At 47.7% G+C, this 26753-nt stretch overlaps 1 protein-coding gene across 1 annotated transcript in view; it reads left to right on the top strand.

Moving 5' to 3' along the window:
• Window positions 1-26120, top strand: part of LOC142465409 (vomeronasal type-2 receptor 26-like) — a 41858-nt gene extending 15738 nt beyond the window's left edge. Inside the window, exons 7-9 of the mRNA XM_075569402.1 lie at window positions 6897-7124; window positions 7940-8063; window positions 25216-26120. Coding sequence (XP_075425517.1) covers window positions 6897-7124; window positions 7940-8063; window positions 25216-26120 — 1257 coding nt within the window. The remainder of the gene's footprint in view (window positions 1-6896; window positions 7125-7939; window positions 8064-25215) is intronic.
• Window positions 26121-26753: the final 633 nt, after the last annotated feature.

Below are 26753 nucleotides of genomic sequence, written 5' to 3'. Positions count from 1 at the left end.
CCTGCGCTCCTACCAATTAGGCTAAGATAAAATAAAATCTCATGAAAAAGGGTATTTTGTTAAACCCTTTGGCCAAAGCATTTGTAAGCCTGCATGCCATATCAAGGCATACCCATTAATGCAGGTACCTACACCTACATATAAATTATATATATATATATATATATATACTGTAAATATTACTGTATATTCATTTGCATGTCTTAGACCGGTCTGCAACCCTGTCTTTCACCATTATCGCCCAGCACACAGCACTTCCACTGCAGCAAGGGATTCTGGGAAATAACATGCAAATGAGCACACAGTGCCACCTTTTATCTCAAGCTCACATTACATGAACAACCCTTAGCCAATGCATGCTGCTTTAGACACAGTCTATTTTATTAAGCAGCAGAGTTTTAAAATATGTTTTTCTTTATACATTAAACCAGGAAGGGTCTTTCATCCTAGGGACAGAGGGGGGGGGCTCATGGCCCACTGGGCTTTGGTGCCAGTGAGTCTAATCCCAGGTCCGTAGATCAAAGTGACACTAGCTGCCAGGGGTGTGAAAGCTATTCAGGCAAGATGGCTAAGACAAGAACCTGCGTCCTGGACTGATTGCTGGCCAGCCAGGCCAGGGCTGTTCACTCATATCATATAGTACAATAATTAGAAGGAATGGGGTTTTCTGATGGGTTTTTTTCAGAAATCATGTGAGGTGACCTGACATCATCCCCTGAACCAGTGGTTTCCTGTGTGTAAAATGTTATTTGGCTTTTCTATATTCTGGTTTTAGCACATAAAAAGAAACGATGATTCTAGAAGATAAATACTCACATGCAAAAATAGTATGAAAATGGCGGTGATGTAAAATAAGTTATACAGTACCGACACACTTTATTCGAGTGTGGCCGGTACCGCAAGCCGGGAGATTTCCCGGCTTGCTAGTGGCCGCCCCTCGGCGTGCCGCGCGTCATAGACGCGCGGTCACGCGTCTTCGGGAGCGTGCGCCCCCTGCACGCGCGTCCAGGGGCTCCCCGAGGGAGCCCTGGTGTCCCGCGATCGCGGGACAGCGGCAGGGGGTTCCGGGGGACCCGGCGGACCCGGCAGCGGTAGGGAGAGCGCCCCGATCGGAGGGAGCTCTTCCGCTGCTTCGGCGCGTGCCCGTCACTCTCGGGCGCGCGCCAGGCTACTGCTGCGGCCAAGAACGGGCAAATGCTCGAATAAACTTGGCCGCAGCAGTAATATCTTCAAAGATGGTTGCATAATTATTCTTTTCCTGGTGTTAACCCTCTGCCTGATCTTGGTATCGTGATGTTAAACCTGGCTCCTCCTCTCTCTTGCCGTAATCCCTTTCTCTCTTTCTTGGGGTAATGCTTCTCTTTTATCCCTTATCTACATCTACACTGGCGACACACTTTATTCGAGCTCGGCTAGTCCCATGAATTCGGGTATACTCGGGTGTATTGAGGTTTGTGACTGTTTTCTGCCCGAGTGCATTGCGTTTTTTTCCAGGCAGGGATTGAAGCATTTTATTCCTGCTGGCTACAATACTGCACAGTATATATATATATACTGCATTACAATTCATGAATTTATGCCATTTGGTAGACACGCGAAGCATTGCAGCCTATTAAATCCTAATCATTATCATTTAACAGATCAGCCGCCCGTCAGCCAGGCATGAACCATGGCTGGGAAGGCAAACGCAATGGGGCTTGTCTGAGGTGAGGAGCGGCGCATTCCAGGTATCTGCCAGGTACATACTGGGTATTTGCTCGAATAAAGTGTGTCGCAGCAGTATCAATATTTATCCAGTGAATATCCCTTAGTCAACACTTCCTTCTCCCAATACTATGACCAAATAAGGCATATGTGTCCTCCAGCTTAAAACTTATGTCATATCTGATAAGGAACTGCCAAAATAACCTTACACTTTTTCTGTCACAGGGACCAGCAATTTTAACACATTTATACCCGGAATCATGTGATTGAGCAAAGCAAGGAGGTTAAAAAAAATAGTAATTTATTTCACAAATGGACATACACACAATGTTACACAATTACAATCAAAATACACTTACTGGGACGGGGCCAAACGAAATAGTTGATTTCCAGAACGAAAAGTTGTAGAACAAAGTCTTTAGGAGCAATTTCCCAGGAGCGGGAGTTGCTCGTGAAACTGCATGAAACTGTCCTCAGTCAGCAGCGCTAACTGCAGCTGCTCTGTACTCCGACGGAGCTGCTTCTTTCATTCTGCCACCGCTGTAATGGTGTGACGGATCAGGGGACTCGCGCTTCTCAATGTGTCCCCGTCACCTCTGTTTCCACTGCCTCTAACCCTCTCCCCTCTCTACCGCATCAATCTGCCCCTTTTCTCCCTGCACCCATTCCTCTGCGGCGCACCCAGATGCGCGTTTAGCTGTCATGCGCGTTCCCCGCAAGGTGCGCACGCATCCGCAAACACCCGCTCCCATCCGCGGCACTCACGGCTCGCGGCGTCTCTCCATTCCCCCAGCTTTCACATTACCTGCTTCCTCCGCCTCTCCAGCCCTCTTGCCTTCCTCTGCGAGCGCCCCCATGGCGCGGTGCTCCTCGCGTTCCCTGGCGCGCACGGTGCACGCGTATCAGACCCTTACAGAGGGCGCGAGCACACGCTCCAGATATCTGCCTTTCCAGAACTCTAGCTCCGTGCCCCGTGGCTTACAAGCCATATCTCTTTCTGATTCACCTGTCTCCTCCCCTGCTCTTTCTGACCTATCCCTGCAACCCTATCCCTTCAACCCTCTGCTTCTCCTCTCTTCCCCATTGGTGCTCCCTCCTTTATAGTCCCTGTCTGTCCTCTAGCTCATCGCTCTGCATAGCTTCTTGTGACCCCTGTGTGTGCAGTCTCTATGCTTGGCTCTCCTGTTTGTTTCAGTGCTGGATCCTGTCCCTGCTTCCCTTTGGATCTCCCTGGGTTAAACTCGGCTTTGAATTCGATTACGCTGCTTTCTCCTGCCCCTGAACCTTGCTTATGAATTCTACTACGCTGCCTTCTCCAATCCTTGAACACTTCTTTACGGACTTCACCACGCTGCTCTATACTATCCTTGAACTCTGGCACACAGACATAACTACCTGAACTCTGGCACCCAGGACTTTGCAAGTATACGTTAACGCTTTCTCAACAGGCCCGGCAACGCATTACCACATACCGGGCACGCCCTCACTGCTGTGGGTGCGTGTTATAACCTTACCCACCTCAGTACTGGGGACTGGCCAGGTCTGCGGGCATACAGGCGTTACAAATGGCACTTGGAAACTTTAACCGTTACGAAATCTTAGAGGGTTACTTGCATAAATCTTGCTAATCATAGATGTTTCTTAGGTGAATCGTAAATGCAACTTGTTACCCTTGGATGAATCTTGCATAAATCTGATACCTCTTTGACAAAGTCCCTGCCGGGACGAAACGCGTCAGAGTGTGCTTGGTGATGTCCATTTTTTCTCATTAAATTCGATTTTTTTCTACCATTTGTGTTTGGTACATTTTTTTTGCAGTGCACCGCTTTCCCATTGTTTTTTCTACTCTACTAACCTCGGCTGGAGCACGTTGACAGGCTGGACACCTATTGCGGTTACATGTTCACTGTCCTGGCGGGATTGATCATCCGCATTGCCATGCTCGCTGCCCTTCTTGTGCTGGATAGTAAAGTTAAATTCTTGCAGGGCAAGACTCCAGCGCAGCAGTTTGGCTTTCTCACCGGACACCTGTTGCAACTAACTTAGGGGATTGTGATCCGTGATCACAGTGAATGGGTGACCGTACAGATAGGGCTGTAGTTTACTGTGAGGGCGAGGGGGTACCCAGGAAAGTAAATAAAGGTATTATGCCCGGCTGGGTGCCCCTGAGTCATATTGGGAGAATGTAGAGTGTCAGCTCTGCAGTCCAGAAATGACTGCAACCCTGTAAATGTGTTATAATTGTCTGTGTGTGTCCCGCTAGGCATAAGGGGACCACAGCAATACCAGGAATTAAACTGTATAAATATTGTAACCAGTAATGTGTCAATTATGAACATTGTATCTGTGTTTCCCTGCAGACCGCAGAAAGGAAAAAATGTTTTACATTTCAGGAGCCTGACACATAGCACATAAGCAGTAAGCAAACTTTGGCTAGGAGCATCCTAGCGCTTTGAATTTTGCTGTGTGTGCGGCTGGGGGTACATCATTAAAACGGTTATAGTTTACTTTTTATAAACTTTTATGAAAAGTCATGAATGAAAGTCCCCCTCTTTTATGTGTATTAATATTTTTAGAGCAAGGGAGTTTTCCTTCAAGCAGGCGGAGCAGCTTAAACACTTAATTCACAAGTTCAGTGATCAAAAGGTATATGACAGGACATCCCTGCAAGGGAGTCATGCATAATTTAACCCCGGACTTCTAAGGCCTCAGCCATGGTCAGCGCTTATGCGCTGACCCGTGCTGAGGCGCACTCATGCTTGGCACTGAGTCCCTGCAGCCGCAATGAGAGCGTCTTTAGCAGGGGCTCGCTTACTAAAATTTTAAATTCACGTGCTCAAGGGAGCGCAGGGCCGGTCACATGAGCGGTAAGCCCAATGAGGGCGAACCAGCTCTGTGACATCACAGGCCCCCTCCCCCCCCCTGACACGCCCCCAGTCGGCGCGCAGACCAAGGCCAGGGAAAGCACCCGCTTTCCCTCAGCCTCAGCTCGCCTCCGCACTGGAGAAGGCACCCTAGATGCAGCCTAAGGCACCCTGCGGGGCTGGTCCCAGAATTTCTGACCAGGTCCGGAGTTAACAAAAGAACTGGCTTATTAAAGTGCTAAGTGGGGAGGGGGAGATGTAAACACCTTTCCTCTAGCAGATATCCAGTTGTTCGGGGGAGGGAGATAAGATGTCGCCGGGGAAGTGGGCTTGGTTAGGTATGCTAAGCGGCATAAGTGTGAAGTCCGTACATGCCTGTGGCATACCTTGAAGCCCCTTTGCCCGGTTCCATGAAGGTCTGGAAACCTTTCCATAGGTGGGAAGTTTAGTTCCCACGCCATGAGTCGCTGCAGAGTGTACCCTAGCCGGAGACTATATTGCGGCTCTGTTTGCGCACCAACCCAGCGCCAGGTAATTTGTGCCAATATACGTTGTTTCTGGGAATTTCGTTCCGGGAACATTTTTTTTGTTTGCCCAATCCCAGTAAGTGTTAATTCATATTATTTCGTAAATCAAGCTGTGTATGTTCATTTTGTAAATAAACCACAATTTATTTTATCTCTCACTTTGCTCAATCAAAGGATCCGGGTTTAAAGGTGTTCTGTTCTCCCGTGACACTGGGTTGCAGAGCTGACACTTTAAACTCCCCAATATGGCTCAAGGGCACCCAGCCGGGCATAATACCTTTATTATCGGCCTGGGTACACCCTCACCATTACATTGTCTCAAATAATTACCTCAGCGTATCATCAGATATCAATATCAATTGTCTGTCTATGGTCACTCAAATGTTACCTGCAGGGCTCCCCTTGCTCAGACAATCCAACACAGCTGCAATCCCATTATAACTTTTAACCTATCCTAATGTAACTGAATCTACAGAGAATATTAATTTACTATTAGAATAATTGAAGTATGCAACAGTCTGTATAAGAAAAGAATTGTTGCATATCAGAATCATATCATTTGTGTGGCACTTGTTTTCATATTCTGAATTCATAGCTAATTACTATATAAAAATGTAACTGAACAGGAACTCTTACACTGTGAAAAATCAACTTTGTTATATATAGCTAGCTGAGAGACCCAGCGTTGCCCGGGATGTGAATCCCTAATAATTGTTTTGTGGGTGGGTGAATCTTGGGTGGGTGGGTGAATCTTGGGTAGGTGGGGGGGGGGGGGGTGAATCTTGGGTGGGTGGCTAGGTGGGGTGATTCTTTCGAATCTTTGAATCTTGAGTGGGTGGGTGCGGGGGTGAATATTGGGTGTGTGTGGGGGAGGGTGAATCTTGGGTGGAGGGATGAATCATTGGTGGGTGTGAATCTTGGGTGGGGGTGTGTGAATCTTGGGTGGGGGGTGGTGAGGTGGGGGGGTGTGAGTCACCCCCTCGTCCCAGTTGATCGTTTCCCCCCCCTTTCCCTGGTGCTTGTTTCCTCCCCCCCCATCCCTGGCAGTGTTTCTCTCCCTCCCCCTTGTCCCCTGCGCATGTTCCCCCACCCCCCCACCCTCTACACCCCTCCCTGGTGGAGAGAAAACGGGGCCCGCAGGTGATGAGAGCTGCGGGTGAGGGGAGGTGGTGGGGGGGGGAGCCGGCGGGGAGGTGAGCTGCGGGTGATAGAGTGTAAGTAGCGCTGGCACTGGATGGTGTACGGTAGGGGTGAGAGGGGGTGGTGGAAGTTGTTTGTGGGGTGGGGGTGGCATTTGGGTGTCAGCAGCAGAGGGTGCGCTTGAGGGGGGGGTGAGACCAGACGTTGTATGGTGTGCTGGCGGGTGTCTGCACCGGGCAGTGTTGGTGATGGGGGGAGGGGAGGGGGGTTTAGTGTGAGGGGTGGTGTTGGGGGGGGTCGCTGCTGCGCACGGTACCTGAGGTGGTGTCTAGTCCGCAGGGGAATTGAGAGCAGGCGGTGAGGCAGTGATTGTTCTGAGTGTGGCAGTTGGGTTTCTGAGGTCAGCAAACCACGCAGGCCAATGAGAGGCATGTGGGGGCGGGGCCGGGCCATGGACCAACCACATTGGCCAGAGGGTGAGTGACAGACCAACGGACCAATCAGATTGCCCATAAGCACAGCAAATATACAACATTTTCTGCAAACAAACAATGTTTTCATTTTTATAGATATAGATAAAATAATATCGGAATATGGCTTTAACTATAACAATGTAACTAATAGATTAACCTGTTAAGTAACAAATCTGCCAATCTGATAGTTACAGAACTTTATACGAGGAGTTCGATTCAAGGATCCCACTGGGGAGGATGTATATTTCAATGAGAAAGGAGAAATGGCCACACTGTATCACATTATAAACCGGTTTGTTTTAGCCAATGGGACCTTCTTGGTGAGACATGTTGGAAGCTTCAATACATCAGCTCCTGAAGGAGAGCAGCTCATCATCAATCAGAGTGACATCATGTGGAAGCATAACCTCAGTAAGGTCAGTCACCACATAAACTGTAACCAACCATCTTCAACTCAGGAAATTCCTCCATTCTCCTAGTATGTAATAATGACATATTATTGTGTGTGTGTGTGCGCGTTTGTATGCGTGTGTATGCCTGTGTGCGTGTGTGCATGTGTGTGTGTGTGCATGTGTGCGTGTGTGTTTACTTGTTATTTAATAGTCTGCACGTGAGCTTTTATCAATGGTCTCTGGTGGTGGTGACTTCTTCATTCCTAATAATACCTCTCTAAAGTGTTCCATATCCTGGTTCATTGTTTTAATATTAGGATATTTGTTTAACTAACTTTAATCCCCATAATTTTTACACTTTGTGGCATTAACATTGCATTACTTTAATCTCATAACTCTGGATAACCCTGGCATTAAGGACTGGAGAACCTGGAATCATACATAGTACTGTACATGTCTGAAAAGCAAAGAATAGATCTGACTCTTGAGATCATATCAGATAAAATAGTAAATCTTAAAATTCATTAGGCTGTGCAATTTAATTTCCTACCCACAGGAAAAATATATCCTTAGACAAGACAAATGTAATAGCTAGATGGGTTCTAACATAGGTATATTCCTTCATTTACGTCTTCAAATATAGTCATGTTTCTGTTACTAAAATAATAATGATAAATACCAACACAAACCCATTGGTTATTTTGAAATGAAGAGGATGCTGATCGCACAGGCTCCTAAACACACCAGACAGATAAGTAACGACTTATCCCTTTGGGAATATGTTCTGATCATATAATTGTATTTGAAAAAACATTTGTTTATTTTCACATTTGTTACAGATTCCTCGCTCGCAATGTTCGGAAAACTGCTTGCCTGGTTATAGAAAAGTCTCCCGGAGAGGACAGCCAGCCTGCTGCTATGACTGCATAAGATGCTCAATGGGAGAGATTTCCAATCAAACAGGTGCACAAGCTTTCTACTGTATGTACTTTATACTGCATGTGGGGAGGCAGCAGGTCCTGCTGTAGAATGTACAGATGTAGCAAGTGGTATTGCAAACCGTGGTGCACATCCGTGGGTGGGATGGGGCCACAGCCGCACCTCCTGCTCACATGCCGCCGATTCAAAACAATTGCCACTTCTTCACATTGTGTATGTCCCGCTGCAGTGCACTGTGGGTTGCAATAATGTCCGGTGCATCTGTAGTAGAAAACAGTATTCTTGTTGAAGAAAGCAACTTGTTCATGTGTTGTGGCCAAGGTAGACAAAGAATCCGAAATGCACATTTATGTACGTATGTCTTTATTTATATAGTGCCATTAATGTACATAACGCTTCACAGCAGTAATACACATGACAATCATATAAATAACAAATAGTAAACAGATCATGAGAATAAGTGCTTCAGACTTAAAAATTAACATTTAGGAAGAGGAGTCCATGCTCTGAAGAGTTTACAATCTAATTGGTAGGTAGGACGTACAAAGACAGTAGGAGGGAATTCTGGTATGTGCGTCTGCAGGGGGCCAAGCTTGATATATCAAGTGTATAGTATTAGCCTTGGTGCCACTCATATGCTTTATAAAGCAGTGTGACAGGGCTGCTTGCACTATTGTATAAGTTAAATGCATGTTTGCTTTCTGGCATCAAGTACACCACTTTATTTTTCTGTTTTGCTTTTTGCTGGGCCCAGCAATCATTTTTTGTTTCCCTTTATCTGAAACTTTACTAACCTTTAATGTGGTGTCCTGAGGTCAGCCAGTATAATGCAGGTATGGTTGGAGTTAAACAGAGTTTGATGTTACACAGCCATGGGCAGTCTCTGTTAAAAAGGAAAATGCGTTTCCTTCCTGCATACCATTTAGGGTGGATTATACCATGGTATGGAGGGGGAGGGGAAATTAAAGTAAGTGATACTGAATGTCATTTATTTTGCAAAGTAAAAACATGCATGGGATGTTTGTAAAATGTACTGTTGTTTAATTTGGGGCTTGCTATAGAAAATTGTATGTTGTGTGAAGTGTATTATGTATTATGTTTTCAAATTGTGTAAGTTTTGGGAGAAAACCCCCCCCGTGTGGTATACTTAATTTGGTTTGGTCCAAATTAACCAGTAATAAAAGGGAGAGGGTTTCTTTCCCTGGGTGGCCCTGCTGTACTCCTTGTTGCTGCTATGTGATATGAGGTTGTCTCTTTCTGCACTCCTTATTGCTGTTATGTGATATGAGTATGTCTGTGGAACTTCAGTGAAAGGATGCAAACTTTCTAATGCAGATATTGCTGGCTACTCTGTGGCTGGAGACATCACGCTGGGAGAACTGATTGTTGTACACCTGAATGTGAAATACCTAATAAAAAGAAGGTTCAGAGAACAGCAAAAGTCGCTTTCATTCTTCTCAGGGTCTGATGCTGCTACTTCTTTAAATAAAGGCTGGGACTCAAACTTTCACAAGCAGGTGTGTTTTAAGGTGGGTCTTAAAGGTGCTAATGACAAATTACCAATATGACACATTATTGATGTAGCCGTGACCCCTGATTTACCCCGAAAAGAGCGGGAGGTTGCGCCTGCACAGAGTGTTACAAAAGCCTGTGAAGGAGGGGAGCACAGGTAGTGGGAGGGGGTCGATCCTTGACCCAGCAGCCCCGCAGGGAGCGTCATACACGGGAGGAGATAAAGGGAGGTGTTTGCGCGTACGTGAGTTAGAGCGCGTGGGAGAGGAGAAGAGACGGAGTGTTGGAGTGGGGGTGTGTTGCAGAGTACATGCAAATACACACGTGGGTTTCTTGACAAGGCTGTTTTATTTTGCCTTGAAAAATATACAGCACACAAAACAAAAATAGCTCTTTTTCAGCAACAAACGAAAATGGCTTTTCCTTCAGCAAACCGAACAAAACAGTTTCTCTTTAGCAGACAGTTTATATATATGCAGCTACCCTTTTTCTATGCAGGGGACACACAGTTCACAGTTTCACTACTTTGCTACTCAGACCTTGTTTTCAGGAATCACTTTAGCAGCTTACTCCTCTCTCATCAACAGCAAACTCCATGTGTCTACAACCTGGGTTTTAACACACCTTGATTTTGCAGCTGGGACCCAACTAATTATCCTGAGGTTCCCAGCTGAAGTTTAACCTAGTCAGTGCTGCACTGCAGACTAGACATAGGTTTTCCAGGCATATAACTGGTGGCTTTTATTTACCCTGTCACATTCCTCCCCTGTTAGTGTGTGGCTGCGGCTACGCACGGCTGAAGCCCGACCATCCACCCCTTCTCTAGAAAAGAAGACAGCATTTGCGTTCTCTTTTCCCGGCCTATGCTGAATCTCAAATGAGAAGGGTTGGAGGGCCATATACCACCTAGTCAATCTAGCATTGGAATCCTTCATGTTATTTAACCATTTCAGTGGAGCATGATCCATCACCAAAGTAAAATGGACTCCTGCCAGGTAATGCCTCAAAGCCTCGATTGCCCACTTTACTGCGAGGCACTCTTTCTCAATCACTGAGTAATTTTTTTCCCTTGGGAACAATTTCCTACTCAGGAAAAGGATAGGATGTTCAACTCCCTCAAACTGTTGTGACAACACTGCCCCTAGCCCTACCTCTGCTGCATCTGTTTGCACTTCAGTATAAAAGGGCTGTTGAAGTCTGGGCTTCTAAGGATGGGACCCTCTGATAGACACCTTTTTATGTCCTCAAAGGCTCTCTGACAATCCCTTGACCACACCACTTGTGTAGGGGCACACTTTTTTGTGAGGTCCGTTAAAGGGGCTGCCACTTCCGAATAGTTGGGGATGAACCGCCAGTAGTACCCTGCTAAACCCAGCAGAGTGCGTACCTGCGTTTTTGTTTGGGGGGTCGGAACTTCTTTCAGGGCAGCTACCTTGTCGATTAGTGGCCTTACTTTTCAACCTCCCACTGCATACCCTAAATATTTGGTTTCCGCTTTACCCAAGGCACATTTCTTAGGGTTGGCTGTGAGCCCTGCCTCTCTTAGAGATTTGAGGACCGCTTTTAGCCTATTTAGATGGGCCCGCCAGTGTTTACTATAAATGACAATGTCATCTAGGTAGGCTGCGGCATAAGTCCTATGGGGCCTCAGTACCTTATCCATGAGTCTCTGAAATGTGGCTGGGGCTCCATGCAGTCCAAATGGCATTGTCACAAACTGGTATAAACCCATGGGAGTGGCAAAGGCTGTTTTGCATTTGGACTTTTCCTCTAAGGGTATTTGCCAGTATCCTTTTGTCAAGTCCAACGTGGATATTTATTCCGCGTTACCAAGGTCGTCAATTAATATGTCCACCCTTGGCATCGGATATGCGTCAAACTTGGATACCGCATTGACCTTTCGGAGATCCACACAAAATCTTACCTTCCCATCGGGTTTAGGGACCATAACTAGTGGACTACACCACTCACTGCATGATTCCTCAATCACTCCTAAATGTAACATTTCTTGTACCTCCTTCTCTACCAGAGCCCTATGACTTTCAGGCAACCTACAGTATAAGGACGGGAAGGTACTTTTACCCCAGGTGCTGTCTCGATTGCATGGGAAATTAAGTTAGTTTGTCCTGGTAAGTCAGAAAAAACATCCTGGAATTGTGTAATTATTACTAACAAGTCCCCTTTTTGTTCAGAGGACAACTGTTTACCCATTGGGATTTTATCGTCACTCACCATGTTCTCCTGTGGAGGCTGAGGACCCAAGTCCATTTCCTCCTCCACCAGGTGGATGAATAGAGACCGCTGCATCTTCAAGGGTTTCAGCAAGTTCACATGGTAAATTTGTTTACCCTTCCTGGACCCTGGTTGAGCGATCTCGTAATCCACATCACCCGTACGGTGGAGTACTTCGAATGGGCCCTGCCATTTGGCCAGGAGTTTACTCTCGCAACTGGGTAACAATAACATCACCTGGTCTCCTGGGTAAAACACTCTCATGCGAGCATTCTGATTGTAATGTCTCTCCTGACTGTCCTGGGCTGATCTAAGATTATCCCTGGCAAAATGGCCGACCACATCTAGGCGCTTCCTAAGGTCTAGTACATTTTGCAGGGTATTCTTAGAAGGGGACTGCTGTTCCTCCCAGGACTCCTTTAGGAGGTCTAGGATACCCCGCGGTTGGCGGCCATAGAGCAATTCAAATGGAGAGAATCCCGTGGAGGCCTGGGGAACTTCCCGCACTGCAAACAGCAGAAAAGGGAGAAGTTCATTCCAGGCTCTCTTTTCTGAGTCTACAAATTTCCTCAGCATCCCTTTTAGAGTTCGGTTAAATCTTTCCACCAATCCGTCAGTCTGTGGATGGTAGACCGATGTCCGAACAAACTTGACCTCTAGTGACTTTAAGACATCCTGCATCAGTTTAGCCATGAAATTTGTACCTTGGTCTGTCAACATAACCTGGGGAAGTCCAACCCGTGAGAACAGTTCCAACAACTTGTTGGCTACTTGCTTTGCCGTTGCTGTTCTCATGAAAGACTGGGGCCATTATGTCCGAGAAGAAAGGCCAGTCCCTACCGAGCACAATGGGCGCAGGTAGCCAAGGAGCGACTACAACTTCGAGGTAAGCCTCCTGACCTTTTACCTGTAGCCGGATTTTGGCAGTCGGATAAGATTTTACATCGCCGTGTATACATTCTATGCTCCATGGGGAGTCAAAAGAACACACGTTGAGCGGTAACAGTTCCTGGAGGACCAGAGTTTTCCCAGAGCCCGAATCTACAAGGGCCTGGACAGTTTTTCCCACAATCAGGGCTGGAAGTAGCCAGGGCTTGTAATTTTCCCCAGAAAAAGCCGAGGCGACGGTTCTGCTGAATGAACAATCCATCAGTGGACAGTCCACATACCGGTGGCCTTGTTCTCCGCAGGCAGAACATGGAGAGGGTTCCCTCGCAGGAGGGGGCTGTGGATAGTGCTCCGCTGGACCGGTTACTGGAGACCAGGCATCTGGTGGGTCCTTTGGGCGACGTCTTCGGAAGTTCCTCTCACTTTGCGACGAGCCAACATCCGGAAGGAGATGAGGGTCCCTGCGGGGACCAGCATTTGGACTCCGTCCTTGCTGGAACGACTGCTCCTTCCTTTGGACTTGGCGGTTCCGTGACGGGCCATAGGTTCACCGTTGATCCGACCTCCCTCTTTGGGCGTCTGCAAATGCCGGTGGAGTCTGGTCCAGGACACTCTCCTGCTGCTCAGCCCTAAGGATGTTCTCCACGAGTTGGACCGCCAAAGCTAGGGTTTCAGCAGCGTGGCGTTTTACCCACGAGCGTGCGGGAGGGGGTATTACTTGTAGAAATTGTTCCAAAACCACCTGCTCAAGAATTGCCTCCTTAGTGCACTCCTCGGGTTGTATCCAGCGCGTACACAAGTCCAATAACTGCTGAGCGAGGACCCGGGGTCTCATCTTAGCGGTGTAATTCATGTTCTGGAACTGCTGCCGGTAGGTCTCTGGGGTCAGACCTAAGTGATCCAGTATGGCGGCTTTAACTTGGCGGTAGTCCATTGCCTGATCTGTAGGGAGGCCCTGATATGAGGCCTGGGCTTCACCAATGAGGAGCGGGCCCAAGCAGTTGCCCAGCGATCTGCAGCCCAGCCCTGAGCTTCGGCGACTCTTTCAAATGTTAGTAATAAAGCCTCTGGATCCTCATTCGGAGACATTTTCCTCAGGAGTATCGGGGGTCTGCTGGCCAGTTCTGCACCGGCAGACCCTTGGAATTGGGTCAGCAGCTTGGAAATCTGCTCATCCTGTGCTGTCTGTAGTCTTTCATCTCTTTCCACTTGCAGCCGGGCCTGCTCGCACAGAAACGCTTACAACATTTCTTCCATTCTTGTGTGTGTGTGTGTGGCCTTTTAACTGCAGGAGCCTTTTGAAAAAAATCAAATCTCACTTCTTGACAACCATATGTTGCAGAGTACATGCAACTAAACACGTGGGTTTCTTGACAAGGCTGTTTTATTTTGCCTTGAAAAATATACAGCACACAAAACAAAAATAGCTCTTTTACAGCAACAAACAAAAATGGCTTTTCCTTCAGCAAACCGAACAAAACAGTTTCTCTTTAGCAGACAATTTATATATATATGCAGCTACCCTTTTTCTATGCAGGGGACAGACAGTTCACAGTTTCACTACTTTGCTACTCAGACCTTGTTTTCAGGAATCACTTTAGCAGCTTACTCCTCTCTCATCAACAGCAGACCCAATGTGTCTACAACCTGGGTTTTAACACACCTTGATAGGCAGCTGGGATCCAACTAATTGTCCTGAGGTTCCCAGCTGAAGTTTAACCTAGTCAGTGCTGCACTGCAGACTAGATATAGGTTTTCCAGGCATATAACTGGTGGCTTTTATTTACCCTGTCACAGGGTGGTTAAGCCGCCCTGGGATAGGCTGTGTGCCCCAGGCCCAGGTTAGCCCTGAGTCACCGTAGAGACAAGCTGAATCAGGGATCGCCACAGATAGGTTCCGGTTCCCTACCATCCTTATAACAGTATCGGGTCTATACTATTTGGCGGGAGGTCTGGGATCAGACTCCGCGAGTTGTGGCTAGAGTTCGGGTGGGATCGCCCTGGACCGTTGACCAAAAGATCGAGAGGAGAGTGACAGTGTACGGAGATCCTTTGTGAAGATCGTGGTGGTTCCGAGTACTGGAGTGCTCGGCAGGTATTTCAAGAAAGGCCCGAACGGTACCATTCACTCATTCAGGACACAGTGGCTGCGCAGTCACCCATGCACACACAGAGACTATCTATGAAGTACGGGACGGTTCTATTTTGGGGATTGGACATGGGGTGGGATCACCCAGTGGAGGGGTCGGGGATTGTGGGCGTCCGCCGTGGCGCATGAATGTGGTAGCGGCCACCGAGGCGCAAGACAGTACTAACGCCCGCCGTGGTTGGGTATGTTGTAGGGGTTCAGGGGATGTTTTTGTTGTGTACGAATTGATGACTTTGATCTAAGAGTAAACGAAGTTGGTTATGGTAATTGGCTGTGTGTCAGTACTTATTGTATATACGTCCTGCGAAGAACCACTCCCCCACTGGAGGGAGCTGTCGCAGGTGGAGGCGCTGCACCCGTGTTACTTATTGCTCAAACCCCAGGCTCTCCGTGGCAGAGACTCAGACCCTGCGAGCCTACAGGTGACACAGCACAGAGTAGTAGCTTGCTAGCGATAGGAAGCAGGGCTATATTTGGAAGCGCTGCTGAGATCTTAGACCTGGGGTGCCCCTTGAAAATAAATTGTTGCTACCATGGCCCTTCCTACCATCATGAGATACGCGATTGGGCCCGCCAAGTCCGTACGCCCACCCGGCGCGCCATAGCGTTGACCAGAGTGCCCATGGCCTTGCCCTTAGCGACTTTACAGACGGTATTACGGCAACTCCCCGGCTTTGCCAAAGCCCGCTTGGTAGAGGTGCTTGTCGATCGCGACTCTAACTGGAAAACCTTGCTTGTGGATTGTCGCTGCAACCTGTTCGCGCTCGAACCGGCCGTTCCTCAATGCCTGGCCCTGCCTGATGCATCGTCTGGCAGTAGTCTCTTTGTCTACCCCCTCCGAGACTCCCCAGTGCGCCCGCTAGACGAGGATGACCCCACCCTTCCTTTCACTCACTATGCCGAGAGCGACGCCGGTAGTTGTCTGTCCGCTTCCAGTTACCCAGGGTCAAGCGCATCTGCCGAAGCCGAAATAAGTAGTAATATGTTGCGGAAGCTCAATGACAAAATTGATCAGTTAACTGCTCCCCCTAGCCTGCCGCCTCTGGTGGAAGCACTTACGATCGCCACTCATGCCCAGAACTAACGGAAGCTAAAGGCCTTCTCGGGGACACTCCCCGTGCCTACCGGGGAAGACGGGGTAGAAACCTGGAAGGAACATACGAGGGGCGTAATGGAAGAATGATCATGCACTGATGTGGTAAAGAGGCAAAGACTCATGGAGTGCATACGGCCCCCGGCGGCCACTATGCTTAGCATACACCGCGAGCAATACCCCGAACTAACCTCTCGTTTAATGATTGAGTTCCTAGCAGAAGCCTATAGCGCGAAAGAAGATGATGGTGCATTATGGGCCAAGTATTATGCCGTGAATCAAAAGGAGGGGGAAGAAGAGTCTGCATATATACACCGAGTGCAAATGTCTCTAGGACTGCTGTTGCATCGTAAACACGTGCTGCCCGCTCAGATGGATGAGTATCTACGTAAGCAATACCTCCGCGGGTCTAGTCCTACCCATCCCATAGCCAGTATGATTCGTGACTACCTCATGCGGGGCCCTCCTCCCTCGTTCATTCAACTCTTGCAGCAGGTGAAAGAGCACGAGAGACGCATCTAATGTTGCACTACCCTCAGAGGCCGAAAAATAGCAACAGTACTAAACCCAAGGGAGCGTTGACAAGAAAGAAGACCCCCCAGACAAACCGGCCCCAGAGAAGCCCCCTTATGCAGTACGGTCATCGCCCCCATTCGATCGACGCGCGGTCAATAGAGATATGTCGTGCTACAGATGTGGGAAGAGGGGCCATATATACTATGACTGCCATTTGGGTGACTCTCCCCGCCGGAGTCCTTCCCCCAAGAAGTTCCCGCCGCAAGCTATGGCGTGCGGGGTGTATGCAGCAGATAACGATCAGGCCGTGACGTCCGCGGATGGAGGCGAAGCGGACAGCGACAGTTACCGGGTAGGACCGGTAGCGCTAATTCGGGTGCTCGTTGATGGAATCTACTCCTCCGCTCTACTAGACACGGGATCCCAAGTCACCATCATATATCGGGGTTTCTACGATCGCCATCTCCAAAACCGGCCTCTACGAAGGGCTGAACACATCAAGGTGCGTGGGTTAAGCAATGACGACTACCCCATCGATGGCTTAGTGACCATGGACCTGGAAATTCAGCAACTCAACACGGGAAAGACGCACTCCATGAAAGTAGACGTCTTGGTGTGTCCGGAGCCCAGGGATACTCCCAGGTACCCCATCATACTCGGCACCAATGCGGACATTGTGCAAGAAGTCATCCGTGCCTATCTACATGAAACTAAAGAGCTCCCTATGTCTAGTCTACAGCTGCAATTGGTCCCAGCAGATCCAATTCCTCCCCCTTCTCCTCCCGAAAACTACGGACTGCTGTTCTGCGGAAGGAGGGGTCTGACTCGACTCTTCACAGGAGAAACGCAAAGCGTCCCCGCGTGGTGTGCATATGCTGAGCGGCTCGGCGAAGACCAGAAATTCTCATTAGAAAGTACCCCCGAAGAGGATGTACGTCGCGGGTTTCGGCTCATACCTGAATTTCGCCATTGGCGGGGAGCCATTCCCCATCGGATTGATGTGATGGTACAGAATCTGTCGCCCTTCCCCATGGCCATTGATGTGGGTCAGTGAATAGGGAGGATTTATCCTGTCAGTTCAGTGGAAGAAGCCGTACGAGTAAACGCGAACCGGGTGGAGAAAACCGGTACGGCCCTGAACTTCGATTTTGGCTCGTCTGGCTTGCCTGATGTCTAGAAAGAACAGTTGCAGGTGCAATTAGAGCAGAGACAATCTGTGTTCTCGACAGGGGAGATGGATGTGGGGTGTAGTCGCAATGCCCAACACACTATTCGGATGACAGATGAGAAGCCCTTCCGAGAGCGTTCTCGGTGACTCGCTCCCCGGGATGTGGAGGATGTGAGGGCCACTATCCATGAAATTGAAGTGGCAGAATTGTCAAGGAGTCCCGCAGTCCCTATGCCTCACCCATAGTAGTCGTAAGAAAGAAAAATGGAACAGTGAGACTATGTGTGGATTATAGAACATTGAACAATCGGACGGTGCCGGATCAGTATAACCTTCCTCTCATAGAAGAGATGCTAGATGCCTTACATGGGAGCCAGTGGTTCAGCATACTGGACTTGCGGTCAGGGTATTATCAGGTCCCTATGAGCCCCGAGGATCAGGAGAAGACCGCTTTCGTCTGCCCCCTTGGGTTTTATCAATTCACCCGTATGCCCCAAGGCATATGCGGGGCACCCGCTACCTTTTAACGGTTAATGGAGAAGACACTGGGGGACCTCAACCCCTGAGAGTGCCTGGTGTACCTTGATGATATCATAGTCTTCGGGAAAACCCTGGAAGAGCATGAGGTCCGTCTTCTGAAGGTGTTGGATAGGTTATCCCAGGAAGGTCTCAAACTCTCTCTGGACAAATGCCGTTTCTGCCAGACCTCAGTGACATACGTGGGACACATAGTGTCCGGGGAAGGGATTGCCACTGATCCCGCCAAGATAGAAGCTGTTGTCAACTGGCCCCGCCCGGAGAATGTGGGAGATTTGCGCTCATTCCTGGGATTTTGTGGATACTATCGCAGATTTGTGGAAGGGTACTCTCGTAGGGCCAGAGCCCTCAACAGCCTGCTAAGAATCTACCCAGTGGAAACACGCCAGAAGTCAAATCTGGCCCGACTGCCGTTCGGGGATAAATGGACTCCCGAGTGCGAATAGGCCTTCCACGACCTTAAACAGAGCCTGACCGCGGCTCCGGTATTGGCTTATGCCAATCCTGACCAGCCCTACATTCTACATGTGGACGCCAGCCTGAGTGGCCTTGGGGCCATGTTGCATCACAAATATCCTGAGGGGTTGCGACCCGTGGTGTATATCAGCCGTAGCCTCACCGCCAGTGAACAGAATTACCCGGTACGCAAGCTCGAGTTTTTGGCACTTAAGTGGGCCATTGTGGACAAACTGCATGATTACCTGTACGGGGTGTCCTTCGAGGTACGAACTGATAATAACCCTCTCACCTACATCATGACCTCTGCAAAACTGGATGCGGCTGGACATCGCTGGTTGGCCGCGCTCTTCAATTACAACTTCACATTGAAATACAAGTCTGGGCCCTTGAACATTGGAGCGGGCGCCTTGTCAAGATGACCGGGTCTGACTCCTACTCCCGACGAAAAACAGTGGGAAGAGATTCCGGGCCCAAGGATACGAGCACTCTGTGGCACTGCAGCCGTCATAGACGATCAAGTCGCCTTTTCAGAATTACGGGTGGCCGATTCACTAGGGTGCGGTTCTACCGCTATACCTGAAGCCTATCATGATCCAAGGGGGATGCATGTTGGCCACGACCAGATCATTGCCTGGGAGGATATGGTCCGATACCAGGAACAAGACCCGGTGGCAGAGATTATTCGTGAAGCCATTCGACGAAACTGACGGGATCTGCTCCACCAAGCTCCGGGGGATGTCGAAGGTATACTGATGCGGGAAGCGGACACATTTGAGTTTCAAAACAAGCTGTTATACCGAGTGGTGGAATATCACAACCATCCAGGACGTCGACAACTTGTGTTACCAAAAAGACTACAATACCTGGCATTGAAAGCTTTTCATGATGACCACGGACATCTGGGAGTAGACAAGACTTTTGGACTGGTGAGGGATAGATTTTTTTGGCCGAAAATGAGAGAATCCGTGGAACATCACTGTCGGAGGTGTGTGCGGTGCATTCAACGCAAAACTCTGCCCACTAGAGCTGCCCCCATGGGCCACCTAAAAACTACGGGACCTATGGATTTAGTTTGCATGGACTTCTTGTGTATCGAGCCCGACACCCATGGCATAGGGAACGTGCTGGTCATCACCGATCATTACACCCGCTACGCCCAGGCCTTTCCGACCAAAGACCAAAAAGCAATTACAGTAGCTAAGGTACTCTGGGAGAAGTATTTTGTGCACTATGGACTTCCTCAACGCCTGCATTCTGACCAGGGGCGGGATTTTGAAAGTAAACTGATAAAAGAATTGCTGAATCTCTTGCACATCAAAAAGTCCCGTACTACCCCTTACCACCCTGAAGGTGATGCCTTACCCTAACGTTTCAATCGCACTCTGCTAGACATGCTGGGCACTTTAACCGGGGGGGGGGAAAGACTAAGTGGAGTCATCATGTGGAAACTCTTGTCCATGCCTACAATTGCACCCGACATGAATCTACCGGGTTCTCGCCCTACTTCCTAATGTTCGGCCGTGAAGCCCGATTACCCGTGGACATACATTTGAGAGTCTCCACCAATGGAGTACACAATACTACCCATTTCCGCTATGTGCAAAGACTGCAAGAGAACCTACAGAAAACCTATGGGCAAGCCGAGAAATCTGTAGAAAAACTGAACGCCGGCAACAAAAGGCGATATGATCACAAAGTAAAGCATAGAGACATTAAGCCAGGTGATGCCGTACTTCTCCGCAACCTGGGAGTACCGGGTTAACATAAATTGGCTGACCGGTGGAGGGATGGAGTGTACGAGGTGATCTCCCAAGTGTCCGATCTTCCAGTCTACCGTATCAAAGATTCGGAAGGTAGGGTAAAAACGTGGCATCGTAATCATCTGCTGCCTATCCCGCAAATAGAGGAGGGAGAATTGGAGTGGCCGGCCTCTCCGCTTGATGGAGAAGTGGCCTCAGAGGCTGAAGTAGAGAGCGGCGAAAGTCTGGAGGATCCGATGGAAGGGTCCTCTCAAAGGGACCTTCCAACAGGAGCATCTCCTGAAGGAGCATCGGGTAAAGAGCTCAAGAATCAATCACCCCAGGTGGTGGCGCCGGAATCCTCAATGTTAGACCCTCAGAGTCCGTGCTTCATCCCTAGATTCGAGAACACCAGCCCCTCAAGGGCAGAACCAAACACAGCAGAGTACGAACCTCACTCTCCGTTAGGAGTGACCACACTGTAATTAAGAAGGAGCCAGAGAAATGGACAACCTCCAATGCGGATGGCCTATGATCAGTTCGGGGCACCCCATTATGAGGCTCAGCAGTGGGCTCGCAGCCGGGTTCAATCTGTTATCATCATGTTCAGTGAAATGTATAAGTTGATAGACAGCTCGAAGTACTAGGATTTTTCATTATAGAAAATGTTGTATCGTTATCGTTGTCCAAGCGGGGCCGTTGGATTCCACAGGGGGGAGGATGTAGCCGTGACCGCTGATTTACCCCGAAATGAGCGGGAGGTTGCGCCTGCACAGAGTGTTACAAAAGCCCACGAAGGAGAGGAGCACATGTAGTGGGAGGGGGTCGATCCTTGACCCAGCAGCCCCGCAGGGAGCGTCATACACGGGAGGAGATAAAGGGTTCGCGCGCATGTGAGTTAGAGCACGTGGGAGAGGAGAAGAGACAGAGTGTTGGAGTGGGGGAGGTTAAGCCACCCCGGCATAGGCTGTGTGCCCCAGGCCCAGGTTAGCCCTGAGACACTGTAGAGACAAGCTGAATCAGGGATCGCCATAGATAGGTTCTGGTTCCCTACCATCCTTATAACAGTACCGATACTATTTGGCGGGAGGTCTGGGATCAGACTCCGCGAGTTGTGGCTAGAGTTCGGGTGGGATCGCCCAGGACCGTTGACCAAGAGATCGAGAGGAGAGTGACAGCGTACGGAGATCCTTTGTGAAGATCGTGGCGGTTCCGAGTAGTGGAGTGCTCGGCAGGTATTTCAACAAGAGCCCCAACGGTACCATTCACTCATTCAGGACACAGTGGCTGCGCAGTCACCCATAAACACACATAGAGACTATCTGTGAAGTACGGGACGGTTCTATTTTGGGGATTGGACATGGGGTGGGATCACCCGGTGGAGGGGTCGGGGATTGTGGGCGTCCGCCGTGGCGCATGAATGTGGTAGCGTCCGCCGAGGCGCAAGACAGTACTAACGCCCGCCGTGGTTGGGTATGTTGTAGGGGTTCAGGGGATGTTTTTGTTGTGTACGAATTGATGACTTTGATCTAAGAGTAAACGAAGTTGGTTATGGTAATTGGCTGTGTGTCAGTACTTATTGTATATACGTCCTGCGAAGAACCACTCCCCCGCTGGCGGGAGATGTCGCAGGTGGAGGCGCTGCACCCGTGTTACTTATTGCTCAAACCCCAGGCTCTCCGTGGCAGAGAGTCAGACCCTGCGAGCCTACAGGTGACACAGCACAGAGTAGTAGCTTGCTAGCGATAGGAAGCAGGGCTACATTTAGTTCATTTAGATAAGTGTGTTTTCTCTTCTTCTAATAAGTATTGGTCATTTACAGTAGTTACATTTTTTGGGCCGAACAGGTCAAGCTGCAGGCATTACAAATAAAAATACATTGTAACCACAAAGGCTTTAGCCATCATGACAAAATCCACCAAAACCCCTAAAAAAATAATCCTGTACCGAAAACACGTATGGAAAATAATGAAATATTTTGTCACATTAGATATGTCTTTGCCTCTACCTTGCCCACTTATAAATACAATCTAAGCAAGTCCAAAACACAGGACCCACAGAACATATATTTAATTGTGCCAACTGGAGTCCTACTGGGAAAGTGACCTCAAATATACAACAGAGACAAAGAAGCCCTACTTTGATTCCTGTTTTATATTTGAGGTCACTTTCCCAGTTAATTATAAATATATATAATACCGTGGTCCTGGATTTTGAGCTTGCTAAGGTTCAGTATGTCTAGGTGACCAAGATAGAGACAGACATTAGTGGTAAAAAATATTTATAAAGCAACTTACTGTACATTGAATAATGTAAGAAAGCTCTATCCTGGTTCTCCTCTTACCTCTCCCATCGTACTTTCAGTGTCTCTTCTGCTAACGCCTCCTCCTCCTCTATCGATCTCTTTGTGGGGGTACCCCACGGGTCTGTCCTGGGACTTCTCCTCTTTTCTCTGTACACACTCTCTCTATGTGAATTAATCACTTCTCTTGGGTTCAAATATCACCTCTATGCTGATGACACAGAAATGTACTTTTCAACCCCTGACCTTACACCTGCGGTACAGACCAAAGTCTCTGAATGTCTCTCCGCTATATTATCTTGGATAGCCCCCGCCAACTCAAAGTTAACATGTCCAAGACGTAGCTCCTCATACTTCCGCCCAAGCCTGGCTCTACTGCCACTTCAACATTACTGTTGACAACACTATCATACACCAGTATCACAAGCACGCTACCTAGGTATCACAGGCGACTCTTCTCTCACATTCACAATGTAGCTAAAACCTGCCCTGCCTTCCTCCATAACATTGCAAAGATACGCTGTTTCCTCTGTTGCTTTACTACTAAAACTCAAATGCAGGCTCTCATTCTGTTCCGTCTTTACTATTGTAACCTTCTACTGTCCGGCCTTCCTGTCTCTCACCTGTCTCTCACCTGTCTCCCCATAAATGTATTCTAAACACTGCTGCTATAATTACTTTACTCTCTCCAAAAGCTATCTCAGTGTCCCTCCTGCTGAAATCCCTCTCCTGGCTTCCTATCAAATCCCATATTGCACACAAAATTCTCCTCCTCGCTTTTAAGGCTATACACATCTGAGCCCTAATTTCTCACTATATGCCATCCTGACTCATGTGTTCTGCGCAAGGATGTCTTTTCTCTCCCTTTGTGTCTAAAACCCTCGCCCACCCTTTCTCACTCACTGCCCAACACCTCTGGAATGCCTCAATATCTGACTGGCACCCTCTCTATCCAGCTTTAGGACCCATCTTAAAACACACCTCTTTAGCAAAGCATATGGGTAGCTCCGTGGCTGATACTATACACCTCATATTTCGAACTTGGCCCCTTGTAGACGCACTTAGCAGAACACCCTCCTACTGTCTCTGTAAGTTCTTCCTACTTACCACTTAGATTTTAGATAGTAAGCTCTTCCTAATGTTACTTTTATTTCTGAAGCGCTTATTCCCATTGTGTTATATTATCATGTCACTGTGAAGCACTATGTACATAGATGGCGCTATATAAATATATACATACATGTGTATAATTGTATGGGGGTCATTTTTGAACTTTCTGTCTCCAGGCTGTGGCTTCCTTATAACAAGTACTGTATATAGTGCAGAAACGTTGGCAAGTTCTGTAATTGTTTGACCGGGGAAAGAACATTTACAGATTCTAAGATTAAAGGTGAGCCATATCTCTTATTCAGATCAGGGGGCAATTTTAATACTAATTATTCAGAGGCTTCTCTAGCATGACATGGGATGTTTTGCTGGGGCAAAGATGCCACAGTCAAATTGCCACCAGGACAACTCCCCTCTTGGCGCCTCATTGCCGGTAACTTCGCTGCCTTCCACTATCCGCCATTCTAAAATGTCCTCAGACTCGGAGGATCTCCCCAGCTGCCGCCGCTACACCGGCATTTGTGAGCACGCCTATGTGTACGCCCAGTCAGGACACATGGGAAATTAAAAATCTGTCCTGGCTTGGCGCATTAGCTCACAAATGCCGTTGGTGCGTTGACAACTGGGGAAATGTGCGACTGGGCTCACGATTATCGGCGGCGGATGGAAAGAAGTAAAGACATTTTCCTGGGTAGATGTGGCGAATCCAAGGACATTTAAAAATGTCGAATGGTGGAAGGCGGTGAGGTGGCCGGTGGTGAGGCAACTCGAGGTGAGTTTTTCTGGGGGAGGAGCACCGGTGGCAATTTGGTAGCAGCCAAGTTTCTGTGGCCAAATGTCCTAGACCGTCTCCAGCATCCATAAGATTATAGGATGGCTAGACAAGGATTAAAGGCTGAAAGTGGCCGTGGAATGAAGGAGTTATTGCAGAACTGGCAGTAGGTCTACAACAGAATCTAAAAGTTAAAAGCAATGTTTCCAAGGATGACTGATTTTATTGGTCCTGAAAAAGTGATTTGGAAAACAGGGTCAACATGTATAATGTATGTGACCTGTGCACTGGGCATTACTTCTAAAAGAAATCAAATGATCAATAAATGAGAATAAATATCCCAATGGTTCATATCATTTTGAATAGGGGCCAAAGAGAGAAGAAATATCTTAGGAATCAAAAATAGGTAACATTATGTCGCAGACACAGCCGGAATTGCTTTTAATATCATACTGATGGAAATGGTGTTATTATTATATACATATGTAGATATTATGTATCAAAGTGTCTCACCTGAACAAATGAGGCAAGAAGGGGTGCTAAAAAAATCCGGTGGTATTTTTTGCCATTTTTTTAATATAGTTTTTACATGGAGATTTTGATACAAAGCCCCCATAGTGTATATTATCAATATACAAACACATTTAATTAGTACAATAAAAGATGCATTTTAATGTTCCTCCTTTTTACCTTTTACAACAGACAGCGAATCTTGCCAGAAGTGTCCAGGTGATCGGTGGCCAAATGAGAAGAAGAACAAATGTGTTCTGAAAAGCACCGAATTTCTATCCTACAAAAGGGATCCGATAGCTGCGATCTTCTCTGTTATTTCAGTTTTCTTTTCTATTATAACTGCCATTATCTTGCGCATCTTCAATTTATTCCGAGACACTCCCATTGTCAAAGCCAATAATCACAACCTCAGTTTAATTCTCCTCGTCTCCATCATGCTGAGCTTCCTCTGTGTGTTCTTGTTCCTTGGTCGTCCTGTGGATATAACCTGCAGGCTGAGACAAACCTCTTTTGGAATTATCTTCTCCGTAGCTGTCTCTTCTGTGCTGGCCAAGACTATCATGGTTTGCATTGCTTTCAAAGCCACCAAACCTGGTAACACCTGGAAAAAATGGATGGGAGTCAAAATATCCAACTGTGTGGTCTTTAATTGTTCATTTATTCAAGTTTTAATTAGCGTTAGTTGGTTGGCTATTTCTCCCCCCTTCCAGGAGCTTAACACACACTCTTATCCTGGAAAGATCATTATTCAGTGTAATGAAGGCTCTGTTGTTGCCTTTTACACTGTCCTGGGTTACCTGGGATTCCTTGCAGCTGCGAGTTTCATTGTAGCTTTCCTAGCTAGGAAATTACCTGACAGTTTTAATGAAGCCAAGTACATCACCTTCAGCATGCTGGTGTTCTGCAGTGTGTGGGTCTCTGTTATACCAGCATATTTGAGTGTTATGGGAAAGAACATGGTTATTGTAGAGATTTTTGCCATATTAGCATCAAGTGCGGGAATTTTGTCCTGTATATTCTTTCCAAAGTGCTACATTATGTTAATGAGACCTGATTTGAACACGAAAAGTAGTTTACTTAGGCTGCGCTTATAGTGCTTGCGACGGCAACGCGACCGGTGACGTCACCAGTCGCTGTCGCCATTAGCAAAAGTTGTAATTAGGTTTTTAGCGACGTCGCTGGCGACAAGGCTAGTGACGTCACTAAGGGGGCAAGCCACACAATTTAATTGGTTTAGAGACAGCCACATGTGGCGACTGTCTCTAAAAAAGCAAATTTATCCGGCTTCCAAATTTTTGGTCGCTCCATCGCGCTTACTATAAGCGCTTGCGATGGAGTCAATGCATTTCTTTCGGAGCGACGTTGCATTGCCATCACAAGGCACTATAAGCGCAGATTTAGAAAGAATCATTTATAGATAGCCCATTGCAACATATATGTGTGGCGATATTGTTATCACACATGCTAGTTTTCCAGATGTTTGCTTTAACTATTTTAATTTATATGTCATTTACATCTGTATAATTTACCAGGAAATAGGAGGTTAAGACCCATTAAAGTTTCCTCGTTACCTTCTCTTGAAATTCGATGTTTAAGTGGAAGATTCACATAAAACTTGTGCCGACGTAACAAAAAGCCTGCTGAACATTGTCTCCACAAGTTGTAAGGTTGTATGGGTTTTATCAAATATCTGCAAACACAAGGAAAAAACAAAATAAACTATATGG

The sequence above is a fragment of the Ascaphus truei genome, chromosome 1, assembly GCF_040206685.1.
Source record: "Ascaphus truei isolate aAscTru1 chromosome 1, aAscTru1.hap1, whole genome shotgun sequence".
In the NCBI taxonomy this organism is placed as follows: Eukaryota; Metazoa; Chordata; class Amphibia; order Anura; family Ascaphidae; genus Ascaphus; species Ascaphus truei.
The sequence above is the reverse complement of the archived record's forward strand: the minus strand, read 5'-3'. Positions and strand labels throughout refer to the sequence as shown.